Source organism: Hylobates moloch, unplaced genomic scaffold (assembly GCF_009828535.3).
Source record: "Hylobates moloch isolate HMO894 unplaced genomic scaffold, HMol_V3 SCAFFOLD_15, whole genome shotgun sequence".
Lineage (NCBI taxonomy): Eukaryota > Metazoa > Chordata > Mammalia > Primates > Hylobatidae > Hylobates > Hylobates moloch.
The window spans coordinates 71,221,859-71,244,477 of NW_026652290.1; the positions used below are offsets into that span (position 1 = coordinate 71,221,859).

General features: G+C 38.2%; 1 protein-coding gene across 9 annotated transcripts in view; it reads left to right on the forward strand.

Moving 5' to 3' along the window:
* The window catches only part of ASB3 (ankyrin repeat and SOCS box containing 3), a 125,041-nt gene that overhangs the window by 59,199 nt on the left and 43,223 nt on the right, over window positions 1-22,619 (forward strand). For all 9 annotated transcript variants that reach the window (XM_032177006.2, XM_032177008.2, XM_058428439.1 and 6 more), the window contains 2 exons: window positions 7,548-7,725; window positions 9,658-9,855. In XM_032177006.2, coding sequence (XP_032032897.1) covers window positions 7,548-7,725; window positions 9,658-9,855 — 376 coding nt within the window. The remainder of the gene's footprint in view (window positions 1-7,547; window positions 7,726-9,657; window positions 9,856-22,619) is intronic.

The following is a 22,619-nucleotide window of genomic DNA, read 5'->3' on the forward strand; positions in this document are numbered from 1 at the left end:
GATTTTTGTATATGGTAAAAGATAAGGGTCCAGTTTCATTCTTCTATATATAGCTAGCCAGCTATACTAGCACCATTTATTGAATAAGGAGTCTGTAACTCATTGCTTATTTTTGTCAACTTTGTCAAAGATCAGATGGCTGTAGGTGCGTGGCTGTATTTCTGGATTCTCTATTCTATTCCATTGGTCTGTGTGTCTGTTTTTGTACCAGGACCATGCTGTTTTGGTTACTGTAGCCTTAAAGTATAGTTTGAAATTGGGTAATGTGATGCCTCCACCTTTATTCTTTTCGCTTGGGATTGCTTTGGCTATTTGTGCCCTTTTTTGGTTCCATATGAATTTAAGAAATTTTTTTTCTAATTCTGTAAAAAATGTGTTGGTAGTTTGATAGGAATAGCATTGAAGCATAAAAATGACACTAAAGGGACTCAGGGAAAGGATGGGAAAGGGGTGAAGGATAAAAGATCACAGATTGGGTGTAGTGTATACTGCTTGGATGATGAGTGCACCAGAATCTCACAAATCACCACTAAAGAACTTTCTCGTGTAACCAAACACTACCTGTTCCCCAATAACTTAGGAAAATAAAAAACAAAAACAAAAAACTCTGACATTTAACAGGGGAAAAAATAAAAAAAAGGAATAGTGTTGAATCTATAGATTGCTTTGGGCAGTATGGGTATTTTAAAAAATGATACCGATTTTTGCAATCCATGAGCAGCGCTTTCCATTTGTTTGTGTCATCTATGAATTTTTTTCAGTGGTATTTTGTAGTTCTCCTTGTAGAGATCTTTTACCTCCTTGGTAAGATGTATTCCCAGGTTTTTATTTTATTTTATTTTATTATTTTTTTTTTTTGGTGGCTGTTGTAAATGGAGTTGTGTTCTTGATTTGGCTGTCATCTTGAACATTATTGATGTATAGAAATGCTGCTGATTTTATACATTGATTTTGTAACCTTAAATTTTACTGAAGCTGTTTATCAACTTCAGGAGCCTTTTTGTGGAGTGTTTAGGGTTTTCTTGGTATAGAATCATATTGTCAGAGAAGAGAGATTGTTTGACTTCTTCTTTTCCTATTTGGATGCCTTTTATTTCTTTCTCTTGCCTGATTGTTCTGGCAAGGACTTTCCGTACTATGTTGAATAGGAGTGGTAAGAGTGGGTATCCTTGTCTTCTTCCAGTTCTCAAGGAGAATGCTTCCAGCTTTTGCCTGTTCAGTATGATGTTGGCTGTGGGTTGGTCATAGATGATTCTTATTATTTTAAGATACATTCCTTCAATGCCTAGTTTGTTGAGGGTTTTGTTTTGTTTTGTATTTATCATATGGGATGTTGGGTTTTATGAAGGCTTTTCTCACATCTGTTGAGATGATCATATAGTTTTTGTTTTTAATTTTCTTTACGTAGTAAATCCCAATTATTCATTTGCATATAGGAATAATCCCAATTATTCATTTGCATTTGAGAACCAACCTTGCATCTCAACAATGAAGCCTACTTGGTCACGATGCATTAACTTTTTGATGTGTTGCTGGATTCAATTTGCTAGTATTTTGTTGAGGATTTTTGTGTCTATGTTTATCAGAGATATTGGCCTGTACTTTTCTTTCTTCATTGTGTCTTTGCCAGATTTTGGTATTAGGGTGATGCTGGCTTTGTAGAACAAGTTAGGGAGGAGTCTCTCCTCCTTGATTTTTGGGAATGGTTTCAGTAGAATTGGTACCAGTTTTTCTTTGTATGCGTGGTAGAATTCAGCTGTGAATTCATGTGGTCCAGGACTTTTGGTTGGTAGGTTTTTTTTTTTATTAGGGATTCAGTTTTGGAACTTGATATTGATCTATTTCAATTTCTTTCTGATTCAGTCTTGAGAGATTGTGTAATTTATCCATTTCCTCTAGATTTTCTAGTTTGCATGCATTGAGGTGTTCGTAATAGTCTCACAGGATCTTGTGTATTTTTGTAGAATCTATTGTAATGTCAACTTTGTTGTTTCAGATTGTGCTTATTTGGACCTTCGCTCTTTTTTTTATCTAGCTAGCAGTCTATCAATTTGGTTTATCCTTTCAAAGAGCCAACTTTTGGTTTCATTGATCCATTGTATGGATTTTTGGGTCTCAATTTCATTCAGTTCCACTCTAATTTTAATTATATATTTTTTTCTTCTAGCTTTGGGGTTAGTTTGTTCTGATTTTTCTTATTCCTCGAAGTGTGATATTGGATCATGAATTTGAGATCTTTCTTTCTGAGCTACATGTTTAGTGTTATAAACTTCTTAACACTTTTTGCTGCATTTCAATATGTTTTGTGTCTGTTTTTATTTATTTCAAAGAATTTTTTGATTTCTGCCATAATTTTATTGTTTACTTAAAAGTTATCCAAGAGCAAGTTTGTTTGTTTGTTTGTTTGTTTGATTTTGAGACAGAGTCTCGCTCTATCGCCAGGCTGGAGTGCAGTGGCACCATCTCGGCTCACTGCAACCTCCGCCTCCCAGGTTCAAGCAATTCTCCTGCCTCAGCCTCCCGAGTAGCTGGGACTGGAGGCACACACCACCACGTCTGGCTAATTTTTTTATTTTTATTTTTTAGTTTAGTAGAGATGGGGTTTCACCACATCGCCCAGGCTGGTCTTGAACTCCTGAGCTCAGGCAATCTGCCTGTCTTGGCCTCCCAAAATGCTAGGATTACAGGCGTGAGCCACCGCGCCCAGCCAAGAGCAAGTTAATTTCTATGTAATTGTGTGGTTTTGGAAGATCTTCTTGGTATTGATTTCTATTTTTATTCTACTGTGGTCTGAGAGTATGGTTGGTATTAATTCAGTTTATTTATTTATTTATTTATTTATTTATTTATTTTTCTGGAGACAGGGTCTTGCTCTGTACCCAGACTGGAGTGCAGTGGCATGATCTTGGCTCACTGCAACCTCCACTTCCTGGTTCAAGCAATTCTCCTGCCTCAGCCTCCTGAGTACCTGGGATTACAGGCACGCACCACTGTGGCCAGCTAATTTTTTTGTATTTTTAGTAGAGATGGAGTTTCACCATGTTGGCCAATCTGGTCTCAAACTCCTGACCTTCAAGTGATCGCCCGTCTCGGCCTCACAAGTGAATCAGTTTTTTAAATTTATTGAGATGTGCTTTTTGGCCAAGCATGTGGTCCATCTTGGAGTATGTTCTATGTGCTGTTGAGAAGGATATATATTCTGTGGTAGATGAGTGGAGTGTTCTGTAGATGTGTATTAGGTCCAGTTGGTCAAATGTTGAATTTACACCCAGAATTTGTTTTTTAATTTTCTGCCTCAGTGATCTGTCAATGGGATGTTGACATCTCTCAATATTATTACTATCTCTAGAGATCTCTAAGAGCTTGTTTTATGAAACTGGATACTTCAATGTTGGGTATGTGTATATTTAGGATAGTTAAGTCTTCTCGTTGAATCGAACCCTTTATCATTATGTAATTACCTTCTTTGTCCTTTTGTACTGTTGTTGGTTTTTTTATATATAATTTTTTCTTAAATAGAAATGGGGTCTTACTGTGTTTCTGTGAACCCCAAATATCTGAGAGAGATCTCAGTCAATTTAGGAAGTTTATTTTGCCAACATTAAGGGCATGCGCCTGTGACACAGCCTGAGGAGGTCCTGACAACATATGCCCAAAGTGTTTGGGGCACAACTTGGTTTTACATATTTTATACATGAGACATCAATCAATATATATAAGATATACATTGGTTCTGTCTGGAAAAGTGGGACAACTCGAAGTGGGGAGAGTATGTCCAGGTCATAGGTAGGTAGGAGACAAATGGTTGCCTTTTTTTTTTTTTTTTTTTTTTGAGTTTCTGATTAGCCTTTCCAAAGGAGGCACTCAGATATGCACTTATCCCAGTGAGCAGAGGGATGACTTTGAGTTCTGTCTGTCCTTCGTCCACAGGGAAATTCCTTGTGAGGTGGGCACATAACTTTTTCTAATCTTGGTAACTATTTTTTAGGAATAGAATAGAAGGCAGGGTTGCACTAAGCAGTTCCCAGCTTGACTTTTCCCTTTGGCTTAGTGATTGTGGGGGTCCCAAGATTTATTTTCCTTTCACATTGCCCTGGCTGGTCTTGAACTCCTGAGCTCAAGTGATCCTCCCACCTTGTAAGAGTTAAAGAAAGAGGAAGGAAACACAAAAGATGGGTTGGCAGTTAAAGACAGGTTTACTTTAGATAAAACCTGAGAAGGGTTTCTGGCTGATTTCAATCAGGAGCGCTTTCTCTTACAGACTAAGTACATGAGTATATATTGGTTTTAGCATATACAAGCGTGGAATGTATATGTGTGGGGGAGAAGTTTATGGTGAGGTTGGAATGTCTCTGGGCGAAGGGGGGATTATCTTGGGGCTGACATCTTTCTAGAAGGAAGGGGGTTATCTCAGGGCTGGCATCTTCCCAGCTGGAGCAGGGCAGCTAGCATGTCTCTGGTCACAGAGGAGTTTGGAATGTTCCTGGTCAGAGATGCTTTTTTTGTTTATGATCATGCTCATCTTAGCCATTTAGGCTGATGCCCTTTGGATTTAGGCAGTTTTTGATTAATGTGAATTGGAAAATAACAGTGCTTGTGCAAGATGGCGATACTCCTGCTCTGTCATTCTTTGGCCTCTCAAAGCTCTGGGCTTATAGGCGTGAGCCACTGTGCCTGGCTCTGTTGTCTGATTTAAAGTCTGTTTTATCTGATAAAAAAATAGTGACCCCTGGTTGGGCGTGGTGGCTCACGCCTGTAATCCCAGCACTTTGGGAGGCTGAGGTGGGTGGATCACGAGGTCAAGAGATCAAGACCATCCTGGCCAACATGGTGAAACCCCATCTCTACCTGCTAAAAATACAAAAATTAGCTGGGTGTGGTAGTGGGTGCCTGTAGTCCCAGCTACTCGGGAGGCTGAGGCAGGAGAATTGCTTGAACCCGGGAGGCAGAGGTTGCAGTAAGCCGAGATCGCACCATTGCACTCCAGCCTGGTGACAGAGTGAGACTCAGTCTCAAAATACAATAAATAAAATAAAATAAAATAAAATAAATATATTTAAAAAATTAAAAAATAGTGACCCCTGACCTTTTTTGTTTTCCATTTGCTAGATAGATCTTTTTTCAACCCTTTACTTTGAGTCTATGGGTGTTGTTACATGTGAGATGTGTCTCTTGAAGGCAGCAGATGGATGGGTCTTTTTTCTTTTTTTTTTTAATCCAAATTGCAGCTCTGTACCTTTTAAGCAGGATGTTTTGTAAAAGGTGAAAGATTTGTATGATCTGAAGAGACCCTTTACATTCAATGTTAATATTGACATGTGAGGTTTTGATCCTATTATTAAGTTGGTAGATGGTTGCTTTGCAGTTTCTATTGTATGGTTGTATTACGGGGTCTTTGGGCTATGTACTTCAGTGTGTTTTTGTGGTATCAGTGTTGTTCTTTCATTTCCATCTTTAAAAGCCCCTTAAGGATCTCTGCTAAGGCTGATCTAGTGGTAACCAATTATCTTAGCGCTTGCTTGTCTGTAAAATACTTTATTTCTCCTTCATTTGTGAAGCTTAGTTTGGTGGAATATGAAATTCTTGGTTGCAGTGTCCTTTCTTTAAGAGTGCTGAAAGTAGACCCCTGATCTCTCTTGCCTTGTACGGTTTCTGCTGAGAAGTCCACTGTTCCTTTTGTATGTGATCTGATGTTTTTCTCTAGCTGCCTGTAAGATTTTTTCTTTAGCGTTAACCTTCAACAGTCTGGTGACTGTATGCCATGGTGATGTTCATGTTCACAGGGAGTTCACTGTATTGCTTCTATCTGGATGTCTTCCTCTCTGGCAAGATTAGGGAAATTTTCTTAAATTAGGTCCTCAAATATGTTTTCCAGGTCATTTACTTTTTCTCCTTCTCTCTCAAGAATACCAATAATTCATAGATTTGGTTGCTTTACGTTATCAAATATTTCTCAAAGCCTTTTTCATTAAAAGTTTTTTATTTTTATTTTTATCTGACTGTGTTAGTTTGAAAGACTGATCTTCAAGCTCCAAATTTCTTTCTTCTGCTTGGTCTAGTCTGTTAATAAAACTTACAGTTATATTTTGAAATTCCTTAAGTGAGTTTTTCAATTCCAGAAGCTCTGATTGATTCCTTTTTAAGATGTTTATCTTAAGATGCCTTCATTTCCTGAATTGCTTTAGAAGGTTCTTTGTGTTTATTTTCTTTTTTTTTTTTTTGAGACGGAGTCTCGCTCTTTCACCCAGGCTGGAGTGCAGTGGCGCGATCTCGGCTCACTGCAGGCTCCGCCCCCCGGGGTTCACGCCATTCTCCTGCCTCAGCCTCCCACCTAGCTGGGACTACAGGCGCCCGCCACCTCGCCCGGCTAATTTTTTGTATTTTTAGTGGAGACGGGGTTTCACTGTGTTACCCAGGATGGTCTCGATCTCCTGACCTCGTGATCCGCCTGCCTTGGCCTCCCAAAGTGCTGGGATTACAGGCGTGAGCCACTGCGCCCGGCCTCTTTGTGTTTATTTTCAACCCTGTCTGGATCTGGTTGAGCTTCCTTGTAATCCTTGCTTTGAATTCTTTATCTGTCATTTCTGAGTTTCCATTTGGGTCAGGAGCCATTGCGGGAACACGACTGTGATCCTTCAGTGGTGTCACTACATTTAGATTTTTCACAAATCCGAAAGTCTTGGGGTAGTTCCTTTTCATCTGGAGACATTCACACTTCTAATTTTTGTAATTATTTTCATGCGGGTGGGATTTTTTCTTTTTCTTTCTTTCACTATAATATTATTGTTTTTCCCTTTCACGTTTATGATTTTAAATATCAACTCAGAAACCTGTTGAAAGACACCCTTTTTCTCTGATTGTAGGCATTATTTATCATGCAGTGGTTATGAAGAAAGAGATGTAATAGAAAGTATAATCAATACTAGTTTTAAGGCGTAGCTCCCATATATGTCATATCTACTGATAATTTTTCATAAATCTTAGCCTGAATCAATTAGTGGCATAATTTAGATTTTATCTTTTTCAGCATTTATCAGAAATATTATCCATGTTTGATAGTTTTCATTTTTTCTTTTTAAATGTTTACTTATTGGGCCCCAGAATGCTTGTTGGAGGAGGGATTGGAATGAAATGTATCCTTCATTGAATAGGATTTTTGTTTTAGCTTAAAAATGAATTCTAAGATCTGAATCACTTGTTTTCTTGCTGACGTAAAGGCAAGACCTTTTTATTTTTGATAGAGACAGGGTCTTACTATGTTGCCCAGGCTGGTCTCAAATGCGTGGCCTCAAGCAATCCTCTGGCCACAGCCTCCTAAATTGCTGGGATTCCAGGCATGAGCTACCCTGTCAGTTTAGCGAAGACAATTTAAATGATTACCAAGAAGTTAGCAAAGTAAATATATTTATATAACAACATCCAACATCCAGTGAAGAGGGAAAAACTTACTGTGCTATGAAACCCTTTTATGGTAGTTCCTTTGAAATTTGTGTCGATTTTTTTAAATATTAGGATTATCTGTTAAATGTTTTATTTTGTACCGTTAGGTGCAAATGTCAATTGTCAAGCCTTGGACAAAGCTACACCCTTGTTCATTGCTGCTCAAGAGGGACACACAAAATGTGTGGAGCTTTTGCTCTCCAGTGGGGCAGATCCTGATCTTTACTGTAATGAGGACAATTGGCAGTTACCTATTCACGCAGCTGCACAAATGGGCCATACAAAGTAAGTGTTAAAAACAGAAAATAAACGTGGTCTCTTAATCAAAAGCTAATAAAGAATAAATCTGGGCTAGACCCTTCACCTCTAGGCAAAATCTTTGATATTCTCTTCCCTACCAATCTGCTGGGTGAACAGATCTACTCCTAATCTGTCCTTCATGCTGTCTTTTGCTCCTACTGGTCCTGCACTTTCATATTGTGAGGCAGAATTGCTAGAGACTGGGTAGGCTCAGGGACTTTCTCTGGGTGTTGACTCTTCCCATTGATTTCTCTAGTTATGGCTGTATCCACTGCCGCCTCCTCCCTGGTTTTATCCCAGGCATCTTTAAGCATCAGTCTGATGAGGCCATCCATGTTACCTCTCTGACCCCAGAAAGCTTTTGAGTTTGTGAAGTCTGTTGGAGTGTGTGCTAAGTAGTCCTCCCTGTCTTAAACCCTTTGACTGAACTTTTCTTGATCTAACCTCAAATTAGAGAGAGAGTAAATGGGGGTTCCAGGAATCTTAGAAGCTAGTAACTTGGTTATACCTGTGAGAATATGGCTACCTATCATAAATTGGTGGTCAATAATTTTTAGAAATATATGTTTAGAATCTTTAGAGCCATAATTCTACAATAACACCTTTTATAGCTGCTATTAGTATTATTTAATTTAAAAAGTAATAGTAAAATATTCATTACTTAATTTAGTTTGTTTACATAGTAGGAAAACAGATTCTGCAATTTGGTCATTATGCCACTAGGTGACACAATACTTTACTATTTCATTAATGATATTTGTAAGCATGTTTATGTCTTGTGGGAGAGTATAATTTTTCCAGCCTACTTAAAAAAATTAAACACATTTATTGAAGTTAAGAGATATTAGACTATTTTAACAGAATACTTAGATTTAAAAATTTGATATTTTCCCCAATTCTTGATCATTTATTTAAACATAAATGTTAGATATTATACTCTGAGCTTTAAATGATAGCAAAACTCTCCTGGGCATTTGTTCTTAATTTTGAGAATTCTCATTGTCACTGATGATTTTCTTTATAGCCTACTTCAAAGGTAGCCCCTTTTGTGAATGTAAGTTCTACTTAAATGTTACCTTAGACATACATTACGTGAGGAAAAGTTACAAAGAGAAATATAATGTTATAAAAATACTTCAGAGTAACCCTGTCTGTCTTTTCCCGGAAAGAAGGAATTTCCTGGCTTTATCTATACAGCTTTATTTTTAATTTTAGAAGGGTAGAATAGTCCTTTTTTCTTTCCAGTTGACTGCTAGAGGTAAGTTTACAAATAACCTAAGAACTTTTGTTTTAATTATTTTCTTAGAACTTTCTCTACCTAGAAGCCTGCTTTTTTATAAATCTGCCTCTATATTTAATGAGCTGACTTGTTTTTCAGATAATAGAATATTTTAGCACAAATTATAATTTCTTCCTGATGAAAACATTAGTCTTAATTTCATGTCAATTATCATCTTTAAAAATTTTTACTAATTGGAAAAGAAAAACTAATTGGTACTTTAAGAAGGAAAATAGTGCATTTTCTTGATGCCAGTTTATACTTAGTAGAATGATGTTTTAAATAATTTATTAGACCCTAAAATATCTAACATAAAATTTGAATTTTGGGGTTTAAGGTGGTGCTAGTAAGGTAATAAAATTTAAAAAGCACCTTTTCTGTTTACATATAGGAACATTAATTAATTTTGTTTCAGATGTATTTAAAGACCTTTTTATTAAGCAATAGTAAGTGTAATATTTTGGAGTAAATATATAGCATGTAATAGTTTAATATTGTTGGTAGAAGGTACACCCTACACAGAAATATTTCTTGAGATGAATCAATCGGTAATTCTGAAAAAATTGTGCTATAGAAATGTTGCCTACACTTATGCACATGTATAAACACTAAATTCTCCTGAATTTGTGTATTTATAGAATCTTGGACTTGTTAATACCACTTACTAACCGGGCCTGTGACACTGGGCTAAACAAAGTAAGCCCTGTTTACTCAGCAGTGTTTGGGGGACATGAAGATTGCCTAGAACTATTACTCCGGAATGGCTACAGCCCAGATGCCCAGGCGTGCCTTGTCTTTGGATTCAGTTCTCCTGTGTGCATGGCTTTCCAAAAGGAGTATGTACATTTGCTGTGTGTTTATTTTTTATTCTTTTTCGCTGTATGGAGATGTGTTTTGAAGCAATTTTCTTTCACTGTGAAACTTAGTATCTCTGTTAGTGCTAAATTGCTAGCTTGGAACACAAATAGGAAAAAAACTATGATGCTTCAGTCAAGCTGAAGCACAGATGAGGTGATAATATCAGATTGTTTTCCTTCTTCGGATCTGTATTACATTTTTAGTGTAGCAATTTTAGGGAATACTTACATTTTAAGTAGATGCAGAAATTGGCTGATATTTTTGGTCTTCAAAACAATTCAAGAATTAAAAATGGGACTTTATCAAGTAAGGCAGTGACTGCTTCAGGTCATTTACCGTTTAAAATTTATAAGATATAAGCCTAAAAATAAAACGTTAGTTTTATAGATATTATTGTGTTTTTAATGTATTTGGTGGATAGCATTAAAAAAAATTTTTTTTTGAGACTGAGTCTCACTCTGTGGCCCAGGCTGGAGTGTGGTGGCACCATCTTGACTCATTGCAACCTCTGCATCCCAGGCTCAGGTGATCCTCCCACCTCAGCCTCCAGAGTAGCTGGGTCTATAGGTGTACACCACCACTCCCAGCTAATGTTTTTATTTTTAGTAGAGGTGGGGTTTCTCCATGTTGCCCAGTCTGGTCTTGAACTCCTGGGCTCAAGCAGTTCACTTGCCTCGGCCTCCCAAAATGCTGAGATGACAGGCGTGAGCCACCATGCCTGGCTGTATATTATTTTTTGATGTGAGTCTGAACAGTTAAGTTTTAAAAAGCCCCCAAAGTAATTATTTTTCTAATGTGTCATAATTCTATGAAATAGACTAAGTGAAGAATTACTGCGGCCTTGTTAGTGTCTGGCCAGTAACTTTGTCTATAACACTCTTACAGTTTTAAAACACTAAGAATAAAGCTGTGTGTGAGAACAGCCATGCTGAGTAATATCTGATCATCCAATAATGGAATAAATTGTGAAGATAGATGCTATTGTGTTTAATGACACAGAAGAGGTTGCAGGCATACCTCAAATTGTATTGGCCTTCTTGAATTCATTATTATGGATCTCTATTTAATTTAAGTAGTTATCAAGAAATTACTTACTAAGCTTTTCAGCCTTTACTCTCTCTTAACATTTGCCGTGTAAAATTAGTAGTTCACTATATTTGTTTCAAGCTTAAGCTTATACGTTTTAGTAGAGACAGGGTTTCACCAGGCTGGTCTCGAACTCCTGGCCTCAAGTGATCTGTCTGCCTCCAGCCTCCCAAAGTGATGGGATTATAGGTGTGAGCCACCCCATCCGGCTTCTTAAACTTATACATTTTAGTTTGAATATTTGGGTTTTGGTTAATCTGAGTATCCGGAGCCCACTTTATGCATAACTTTCATGATTTCATAGGATTTTCTTGTGTACCCCATTAAGTTTTGTCTTTTTAAACGGAAGAGCCCTAATTACTTTAATTGACCTTCAGTGAGGTTGCACTGATGACGTTTAGTTGCCTTTCTCTATCCCAAATCTTAACTTCATCACAGAACTGAACATTTCTTATTAGACCAGAATATAATGATTTTGGATTGTGCACACGTGTGTGTGTGTGTGTGTGTGTGTTCAATATGATGATGGTCTTTTTTGGCCTTCGTGTTATCTTTTGGATGAACAATGTTTTTGGTCCTTCTGGTCACAGCAGCTAACCTAATGCCTCATCACCTTATAAGTGTAGTTTGAATTAAGCCATATAACGTAGTACCCCTGTTAACTCTGAAACACCTTAAAATTAATGATATTCCTTGGGAGCTGGGCAGTATGTTTCATGTCATCTATAGATTCAGATAAATGAAATTAGGTTAGAAAGATCTTAAGTAGGCTTTTGGATTTTCCAAGATTAGTTGAAATTTTAGGGGGAGACCCTTTTTTCTCCTTTGATTTCTATAAAATCAGTCAATAACACTAATTGACCATTTTGTTATGTAGAGAGCACTAAATAGATCCTGTTAAACTTATTGAGGAAGCTGAAACATAGACATTATCCTTTGAGAATCTAAAACCTAATGGGAAAAATAGTATTTAGTTGCATTTAGTTCACTATCTTCTGCTATTTTTGGCAAAGAAGCGTTTTTAACGTGGTTTTTTTTTTTTGTATTTTTTATAGAGACTCATGGAAGGGAAGATTCCTATTTTTTTCTGCTGTGTCTGGGATAACTGCAGATATGAGCTATTATCTCATTCTTGAGTAGTGATGTAAATGATTTTTTTCTTTTCCTTTCACGAGTACTCCAAAATTGTATTTTTAAGGAACTCCACAGTTTGGTTTGCTTTTTATGTCTCAGTTACTCTGTAGAATTTTTTTCTGTGTAAACTTCAGTGGTGCTAAGAAGTTCTTAACATGCAGTGGAGTAATTCCACTGCAGCCTCTCTCTTTCTCTCTAATGACTACAAAAAACTGTGGTCAAAATTCAAAAAGAAACTACCTGAGGACTCTCAAAGGAACACAAGCAGGTAGATTATGAAAGAGAGTGGTAATTTGGTGAAGTGACCCACATGAAAACAAATTTTCCAGTTTCTTTTTCCTTTTTTTTTTTTTTTTTTTTTGAGACAGTCTCGCTCTGTTGCCCAGACTGGAGTACAGTGGCGTGATCTGGGCTCACTGCAACCTCCATCTCCCAGGTTCAAGCGATTCTCCTGTCTCAGCCACCCAAGTAGCTGGGATTGTAGGCATGTGCCACCACACTCAGCTACTTTTTGTATTTTAAAAGAGATGAGGTTTCACCATGTTGGCCAGGCTGGTCTCAAACTTCTGAACTCAAGTGATCTGCCTGCCTCGGACTCCCAAAGTGCTGGCATGAGTGACCGCGCCTGGCCTCCTTTTTCTTTTGCTGTGTTGCCCTGAGGGCCAACCCTGGTTTAGAGCTGAGTAGCACCAGTGGCACGAGCAGCTAAAATCAGAAACATTAATTGACCAGTTGTTTAATGTAGAGAGCACTAAATAGATCCTATTAAACTTACTGAGGAATCTGAAACATAGACACAATAGAAAGCCTGTTTTTCTGGTCAGAAGAATCAGGTAAGTGGAACCCTGTTGGCCAGAGAATGGTAGGGAGTCTTGGAGAAGAGAGAGCTTGGTGAAGCGGATACCCTAATTCTGCATATGAATTTGCATATTCCTGACTTACCCCAAGCTTTAAATGCACAAGACAGACCCAAATAGTTTTTTATTTTTTGTTTTCGAGACAGGATCTCATTCTGTTGCCCAGGACAGAGTGCAGTGATATGATCATGACTCACTGCAGCCTCGACTTTCCTGGGCTGAGGTAATTATCCTGCCTCAGCCTCTTGAGTAGCTGGGACTACAGTTGTGCGCCACCATGCCTGGATTTTTTTTTTTTTTTTGTAGAGACAGCATTTGCCATGTTGCCTAGGCTGGTCTTGAACTCCGAGCTCAAGTGATCTGCCTGCCTTGGCCTCTCAAAGTGCTGGGATTACAGGCGTGAGCCATGGCACCCAGCCAACCCAAAATGTTGAAAGTAAGATTTGAACTATCATCAGAGTCTCAGGCTAGACCCTGAGTGGCACATTCATGGGTCCAGGCTTAAAGCAGGAAAGCAAAGGCTTTTGAGAACTGAACTGATGTTGGAACCACTGTATAAGGTGAAACAGAAATTGCAGTTTGAACCTAACTAGGTTATATGCTTGCTGAAATAAACAAACCAAAAAGCTAGTGTTCTTCAAAGGATTATAACAAGACCCAGGACTCAGAATTTATACAGCATAATATTCACGATGTCCAGGAGACAACCTAAAATTATTTGACATATGAAGAAATGATAAAACATGACTAAATATTATGGGAAAAAGCAATTAATCCATGCCAGTCCTGAGATGGTCCAGATGTTAGAAATATCAGATAATTGAAAGCAGCTCTTATAGCGGTGCTTCATGAGGCTAACACACTGGAAAAAATGAAAAGGTAGAAATCTCAGCTGAGAAGTAGAAACTATAAAAAAGACTAAAAAATACAATAATCTGCAATGAAAAATTTACTACATGGGCTCCATAGCCAAATGAAAGATATAGGAAAGAGTAAATTAACTTGAAAGTAAACCATTAGAAATTATTAACACAGGGGAAGACGTGCTCTCTGGAAGCTGGAGTGTGCAGGCTGGCCTGGCACAGCCATGCATCTTCTGGAGTTTCTGTTGGTTAGAGATTCAGGACTAGCTTGGCGGGCAGTTCAGGCTTGGAGGTTTCTCTTATAGTTGCATTAAATATCAGATGAAGCTACAGTCATTAGCAAGCTTTACAGGAGCCAGAGGATCAACTTCCACAGAGGCCCACTGACATGGATCACTCATGGCTGGGTGTCGGCAGGAAACCTCGGTTTCTCTCTATAAAAGCCTCTCCACAGGATGGCTGGAGTATCCTCATGGCATGGTAGCTGATTCCCTCAGAGGAAGAGGTCCAAGAGAGAACAAGACAGAAGTCATAGTGACCTGGTTCATTGAAATTATGGCTGTCACCTCCACAGATCACATACACAAGCCCTGATTCAATATGGAAAGACCGTACAAAAGCACAAATAGGAGGAGAGGATCATTGGGGGCCATCTTGGAGGCTAGCTATGTCACACATTATCTCTGAAATTGCTATTTTTTAATTTTGAAATTTTCAAACATACATAAACATAAAGAAATTGGTATAGTGAACTCCCATAGACCCATCATTCATATTCAGTAATGATCAAGGAAATGCCATCATTTTATTTTGTACAAATATCCCTGAGAAACATGCTCTTTCCACCTCCAGCCTTCATCTAAACATCTTATACTAACTTTCTTTAGATTTCAGTATTCAGGCCCTCTCCTTCTCTTCTCTTTCTGGTATGTTTATGGGGTAGAGGCAAGACCAATACAAAGAAAGAAGGCCCTTTATACTGGGCATCTGGGCTTTTTCAGACATCCTCTGAAACCTAGGCAGAGTCTCCCAAGCCTCAACTCTTACACTCTGTGCACCCACAGGCTTAACACCATGACCATGTGGAAGCCACCATTGTGACTTGTACCCTCTGAAGCAGTGGCCTGAGCTGTACCTGGGCCCCTTTGAGCCATGGGAGGAGTGGCTACGATGCAGGGACTAGTGTCCCAAGGCTGTGGAGGGCAGTGGGGCACTGGGCCTGGCCCATGAAACCATTCGGTCCTCCTAGGCCTCTGGGCCTGTGATGGGTGAGGCTGCTGGGAAGGTCTCTGAAATGCCTTTGAGGCCTTCCACCACCCTCTGATGGTTTTGGCTATTAGCACTTGCCTCCTTTTTACTTAATGCAAATTTCTGAAGTCTGCTTGAATTCTTTCCCTGAAAATAGGCTTTTCTTTTCTACCATTTGCCAGGCTGCAAATTTTCCAAACTTTTATACTCTGCTTCTCCTTTAAATGTAAGTTCCAACATTAGGTCATTTCTTTGCTCATGCATATGAGCATAGGTTCTTACAAGCAGACAGGCTGCTTTGCTGCTTAGAAGTTTCTTCCACCAGGTACCCTAAATCATCACTGTCGAGTTCAAAGTTCTCCAGATCCCCAGAGTAGGGGCACAATGCATTCAGGTTCTTTGCTAAGGCATAACAAAAGTGACCTTTGCTCTAGTTCCCAATAAGTTCTGCTTTTCCATCTGAGACCTTGTCAGCCCAGCCTTTACTATTCACTATCAGCACTTTGGTGACAACTATTTAACCAGTCTCCAGGGAGTTCCAAACTTTCCCTCATCTTTCTGTCTTCTTCAGAGCCCTCCAAACTCTTCCACTGTCTGCCCATTACCAAGTTCCCAAGTTGCTTCCACATTTTTAGGTATCTTCATAGCAATGCCCCACTCTTCAGTCCCAATTTTCTGTATTAGTTCGTTCTTGCATTGCTATAAAGAAATACCTGAGACTGGGTAATTTATAAAGAAAAAGGTTTAATTGGTCCACAGGTCCACAGGTTGTACAGGAACCATGATGTTGGTGTCTGCTCAGCTTTTGGAGACACCTCAGGAAACATAATCATGACAGAAGGCGAAGTAAGAGCAGGCCGCTTCTTACACGGCAGGAGCAGGAGCAAGAGAGTGAGTGTGGGAGGTGCCACACACTTTTAAACAACTAGATCTCACAAGAACTCACTACTGTGAGGACACTACCAAGGAGGATGGTGCTAAACTATTTATGAGAAACCCATCCCCATGATCCAGTCACCTCCCACCAAGCCCCACCTTCAACACTGGGGATTACAATTCATCATGAGATTTGGGTGGGAACACAGATCCAAACCATGTCAGTAGATCTAGGGTGGGGCCTGATATTCTGCATTTCTTTTTCTTTTCTTTTCTTTTCTTTTCTTTTCTTTTCTTTTCTTTTCTTTTCTTTTCTTTTCTTTCTTCTTTCCTTCCTTCCTTCCTTCCTTCCTTCCTTCCTTCCTTCCTTCTTTCTTTTTCTTTCTTCTTTTTTTTTTTTTTTGACAGAGTCTGACTCTGTCACCCAAGCTGGAGGGCAGTGACGCCATCTTGGCTCACTGCAATCACCACCTCCCGGGTTTACGCAATTCTCATGTGTCAGCCTCCTGAATAGCTGGGATTACGGGTATGTGACACCATACCCGGCTAATTTTTGTATTTTTAGTAGAGATGGGGTTTCACCATGTTGACCAGGCTGGTCTCGAACTCCTAAGCTCAAGTGATCTGCCTACCTTGGCCTCCCAAAAGTGTTGGGATTACAGGCATGAGCCACTGTGCCCAGCATACTCTGCATTTCTTTCTTTCTTTGTTTTTTTTTTTTGTTTTTTTTTTTTGAGACAGAGTCTCGCTCTATCGCCCAGGCTGGAGTGCAGTGGTGCGATCTTGGCTCACTGCAAGCTCTGCCTCCTGGGTTCATGCCATTCTCCCACCTCAGCCTCCCGAGTAGCTGGGACTACAGGTGCCCGCCATCACGCCTGGCTAATTTTGTTTTTGTATTTTTAGTAGAGATGGGGTTTCACCATGTTAGCCAGGATATTCTCGAACTCCTGAGCTCAACTGATCTGCCCACCTCGGCCTCCCAAAAGTGCTGGGATTACAGGCGTGAGCCACCGTGCCTGGCCCATACTCTGCATTTCGAACAAGCTAACAAGATGGTGCCAATGCTGCTGATCCACAGACCACACTGTGAGTAGCAAGAGTCTAGAGCTGTGCTGCCCAAATTGGTAGCCACCAGCCACATGTGGCTATTTAATGAAAATTAAGTAGCGTTATAAATTACTTCTTCACTTTCCCTAACCACCCTTCAAATGCTCAAGAGTCATGTGTGGCTAGCTACCCTACCGAATAGCACATCATCACAGAAAGGTCCGCTGCATGGCAGTGGTATAGAGAATTGACTCATAGTAACTCTCCTACAGCTGCTTTTTAGACCAGAACAATTATTTATTCACAGCAAAAGAAGAGCTGGGCAGGGTAAACAGCAACAGGTTACTTATAGTATTTATTTCCCCTTTCTGGAACGGACAACCCAGTGTTCCTAAAGACAATATGGAAGGTTGTTTGGTTAGCTCAGCACTTGAGCAAAAGAGGTTGGATATGTTTACCAGATTGTGAGAATGGATGAATTGCTTTTCTTCACACTAGAAGTATATTTCTCTTAGTAACTAGTATTGGGCATAAGAATCAGGGCTGAGAATGCTGGGGGAAAACGTCCTATTAAGCAACTGCCTTTTGGCTGGGTGCGGTGGCTCACGCCTGTAATCCCAGCACTTTGGGAGGGCAGGGTGGGCGGATCACGAGGTCAGGAGATGGAGACCATCCTGGCTAACATGCTGAAACCCCGTCTCTACTAAAAATACAAAAAATTAGTCAGGCGTGGCGGCACGTGCCTGTAGTCTCAACTACTCTGGAGGCTGAAGTGGTAGAATGGCCTGAACCGGGGAGGCAGAGCTTGCAGTGAGCCGAGATCACGCCACTGCACTCCAGCCTGGGCAACACAGCAAGACTCTATCTCAAAAACAAAAACAAAAAAGAAGCTGCCTTTTGACTCCTTTTTAAAGACATAATATTTTGTCTGTTTACATATCTGCTTGTTCATTAGAATGTAAGCTCCTTGAGAGCAGGGATTTGCTCTGGATCTAACTCCTATTAGGCATTCAAAATATATCTGTGAATTAATGAATCAATAATTGTATCAGATTAGCATATTTATTATATGTTAGTCTTCCTCAATGCCTTGTGGAGGGTTAAGGATGGAGCTTGATTCTTGGGCTTGGATGAGTCACAGATGTATGGTGGCTGTGTGACTTTGGGTATTTCACTTCATTCTGCTAAATCTCATTCCATTATCTTTAAAATAGGGATAGCAATAACACCTAAGCTTGCTTTAGAAAATTATTTTGAGGATCAAATGAGCTAACAGTTGTGAAAATGCTTTGTAATTTATAATTATTATCTTTAAAAAACCCTAGTTTTTTGTGTGAGAGAGTCTTTGGTCTCAATGTTAATATACGTACAGATCACCTTGCACAGGTGTCTGCCTTGTTCTTGCATTCTAGGGTATTACCTGTTTGGAATATCTACTCATATTTTCAAACTGTCCCTCTCTGGGCAACTAGCTTTTGTAATTTACAAGTGTTTACAAATGTTTAACAAATTTAAAAGTTAAAAACAAATTTAAAGAAATTATTCTCACGGAAGTACAGGAGAGAAAAAAGATTGAAGAAAAAAACGAGCGTCAGGGAACGAAGGGACAGTATAAACAGGTCTAACATTCGTGTCATTAAAATCCAGAAGGAGAGGAGATTGGGCACAGAAAAAATATGTAAATTAATAATTGCCAAAACTTCCTATTATTGGATAAAGATATAAATTTACAGATTTAAGAGGCCTGTTAAACCCAAACAGGATAAACTCACAGAAAGGCATGGCCAGAAAAATCAAACTGCTGTAAACCAAATGTAAGGGAGACCTAGTCTCTCCCCAGATCAAAGAAGAAAAAGAAAAAGAAAAGTAAAGGTGAAGCAGTATGGTATACAGTAGTCCTTGGCCACAGACATGAGTTAACAAACTTTTTTTTTTTTTTTTTTTTTCTGCATCTCTTAGAAATTTTGCTCCTTGAAGTCGCCATGTAAGCATAATTACAATTTGTTTTTGTGCTGTCGAAAGGGCATATGAGCGATTTTCTTTCATGTGAGACTTGTAACTGAACCAATATATTCTTAGGTAGATTTTCAGTAAGTAGTCATTGGAAAATGCTATATTTTTAGCCTTTTAAAATAAAGTCAAAACCTCAAAATATCTGTTTTAGGAGGGCGTATTCTCTTAATCTTTTTATTTTTCATTCTAGAATTGGGCAACACCTTATTCTATAAAATAGAACATAGCAAACTTTAAGGTCAAAGAGACGTAGAATTTGATTGTGGGAATTTTATCAAAAAATGTCAAGGTTCAAAAAATTTTACCAAAGTAGGATCACAGGTCGGTGTGAAATAATAGTCACTTATCTCAACTAGAGTGATAATTAAATGGCTTCAAAAGGCAAATGCAGAAAGTTATATAGTTGTAGAAAAACCTGAGTTCTTTATTAGAGAGTTTTCATAAGTGATCACATAGAATAAAGACAACATGAAGCACAGGGAATCATCTTGATAAAATGCAGAATCTTTGTTTTTTTAGACCAATTACCTAACAGGTAAAGGAAAATCTTTCATTATTTCCAAGAAAACTAAATATCACATTTTTATTATCTAATGTCTGGCTGGTTGCTTATACAGTTACTGTATATGTAAAGTGAGACTCATTCATTTTGAGTTTCTGTATGAAGCTTTGCCAATTAAGCAAGAAAATGATCATTTTCCCAGTAGGTTTTACTTTAGTATGTCAAGAGGGTCATATAACCTGTGTCTGAGGGAAAAAAATTGAAGCTGAAAAATATGTTTTTGGTTATTTCTTTCAATAAGTAAGCATCTTAAAATTTGGATTGCCTACAATCACATGACTAAAATTAATTAAATTAATTACAGTCACCAATTATAAAGCAAGGACAATTGAATATAATGTTAATTTTAAAATAGCTATCATATGTTATTTTTTCCCTTTTTTTTTTTTTTTTTTTTTTGATACAATCTCTTGCTCTGTGGCCCAGGCTGGAGTGCAGTGGCATGATCTTGGCTCACTGCAACCTCTGCCATCTGGGTTGAGGCGTTTCTCATGCCTCAGCCTCCCGAGTAGCTGGGATTACAGGCATATGCCACCACGCCCGGCTAATTTTTGTATTTTTAGTAGAGATGGGGTTTTGCCATGTTGGTCAGGCTGGTCTCAAACTCCTGGCCTCAAGTGATCTGTCCGCCTTGGCTTTTTAAAGTGTGGGATTACAGTTGTGAGCCACCACACCTAGCCCTTCTTACTTTTCTTAATGAGACATACACGAATTTCCTATATCACTTTTACCGGTTATAAGAATTCAAATTTGGTCACAATACTGGTATCAGGTAACTTAGAAGACTCAATTTTCCAAAATTAATTATTTGATACTCTAATTTTTAGGGATTTGGTAATAGATAATAAGTTTAATGGTATAAGTTTAAAAATTTTATTTTTATAGCAAGAGTGTGTTATGATAGTGTTAATTTGGTATGATTGTTGTAATTAACACCTATCTGACTTCAGGTGTTAATGGCTAAAAGACTTTCCTTTTCTCATTTTTATGTTTCCTAGTATTTCTCTGAACTCTATTAATTTAGTATTTGTGGACTTTCTTGCACTATTGACCTGTTGTATTCTAATAAACTTTTGTCTACTTTTATAAATAGTACAATTAACACCAAAAGGTGATGAAAATGATAAATAACAGCTTTGGGTTTTCGTTATTATTGTTGTTATTGTGGTTTTGAGATAGAGTTTCACTCTGTTGCCCAGGCTGGAGTGCAGTAGCACAATCATTGCTCACTGTAGCCTCAAACTTATGAGGTCAAGTGATCCTTCTGCCTTGGCCTCCTAAAGTGCTCCAGGTTTTAAGTTTTCTCTTCCTTATTATTTTTTCAGCTAATTCAACTTTTAAGCTCAGTATCAGTGTTCTGAAATGTTTTTGGTAGGTATTCTTTATGAGGATGACCCTTACCTCCTTTCACCACTCCCAGGGATGATGGAAAGGTGTCTCCTCCACTACTGTACAGATCCTGCAACAAAAGCAGTTTTTGTCCTTTGGAGCTAAAAAGTTGGCAGCTATATTGATGTGAAGCCAGTCTTTCAAGAATAATTGAGTAATCCATCTCGAATGAGGAAATATAAGAAAAAGATTCCTCCAAATGGAATGAGAATGGAAGAGGGAAGTTGAGAAGTTTTAGAACTGTTTGAGCAAATATGAATGCCCTTTATATATGGCCACAGAAGTAGATTGTGGTTTAGCTCACCTGATTTTGTCTGTTTTTCTAGTTGATACTAATCATTGTTATTACATTAGTTTCATAGAATTCATTGTGTTCATTCTAGCCACCATATCATGTGGGCGCATCTGACAAAACTGAATGTCTTCATCTTGTTTTCAGCTAATGGTCAAAAGCCATTCAGTAAAACTCACCATTTGGACTGTTATAATTCACCTAATAAGTTAGTTGGATATTTTGTTTGCTAATTGAACATAAAATGCTGAAGATATTTGCCCATTTCTATTTGTTTAAAATAAATTTTGTTTGCATGTTGAATTTTCTCTTACTGTGCATCTTTTATATGTGAGCACTGTTTTTCTGCACAGTTTTGAACTTCAAGGAGCAGAGTGGTAGAAAATGTGCAGACCCTCAAAATAAGGTCTAGACATTGGATTTTAATTTTTAAATCTCTCCTCTCAGTATCTGATGTTGTTCACTTTTTATATAATGTACAGTCCCTCTATGTCACAATTAATTCTTGATATTTATGTTACACAAGATAGACTTTTGTTTAAATCTCAGTACTTGGAGAGTTTTCTCAATTTGATATTAGGGCTACAGAGAGAATTTGTTGAAGTGTTAAGAGAAATACATACTAATTTATATTTTAACTAGAGGTTATCCATGCTCAGGGATTTATTGTGTGCTTAGTGACATGTAATAATCAAGGTCATATAGAACCCTGAAGTTGAAGTTGCTTGTATTTCTGTAGTGTGCACATGTATTTGAGACCTTCTTTAATAACCTTCCCAGAAGCTCAGGGCATGCTGACAAAACTCTATGCTTCTCCAGTTTATTTTGTGTTTATTTTATTCTTCAAATAAATGGTAGTTTTTTTGGGAAAAGGTCTATACTGTAGCACTGTGCAGTTTTATAAGCCTCTTGGGATTTGCTCTTGCCCCTTCTAATACAAGGCAATGTGAATAATTGGAAGAGGTTTAGAGCTGATTTTCTAAAATGTGTTTTGGTAGAATACTAATTCTGTAGATTGTTAATAGATATTATATGGGATTAAAGGGGTTGTATTATTAAATAAGTTTGGGAAGTACAGGATTAAATAATATTGAACATGTTTCTTTTGTGGAGGGCTTTTGAGAATTTTTCTTACTGCAGTGTGCTTCGTGAATTCCTAAAAGAGGAATGGATCTACAAAGATTTGAAAAGTCCAGAAACATAGGATAGAACTTATATTTAAGTACATTTACCATTGTTCTTGTGTTTATGGAGTTTTGGGCATTTTATACTTTTGTTTGCTTTTTTCAGGTTAATGATTGGGCCCATTGTTAATTTTAAAGGTACTTCTTCTGAAAGGTATCTGAAAGTTGAATAAAAACATGGAGCATATATA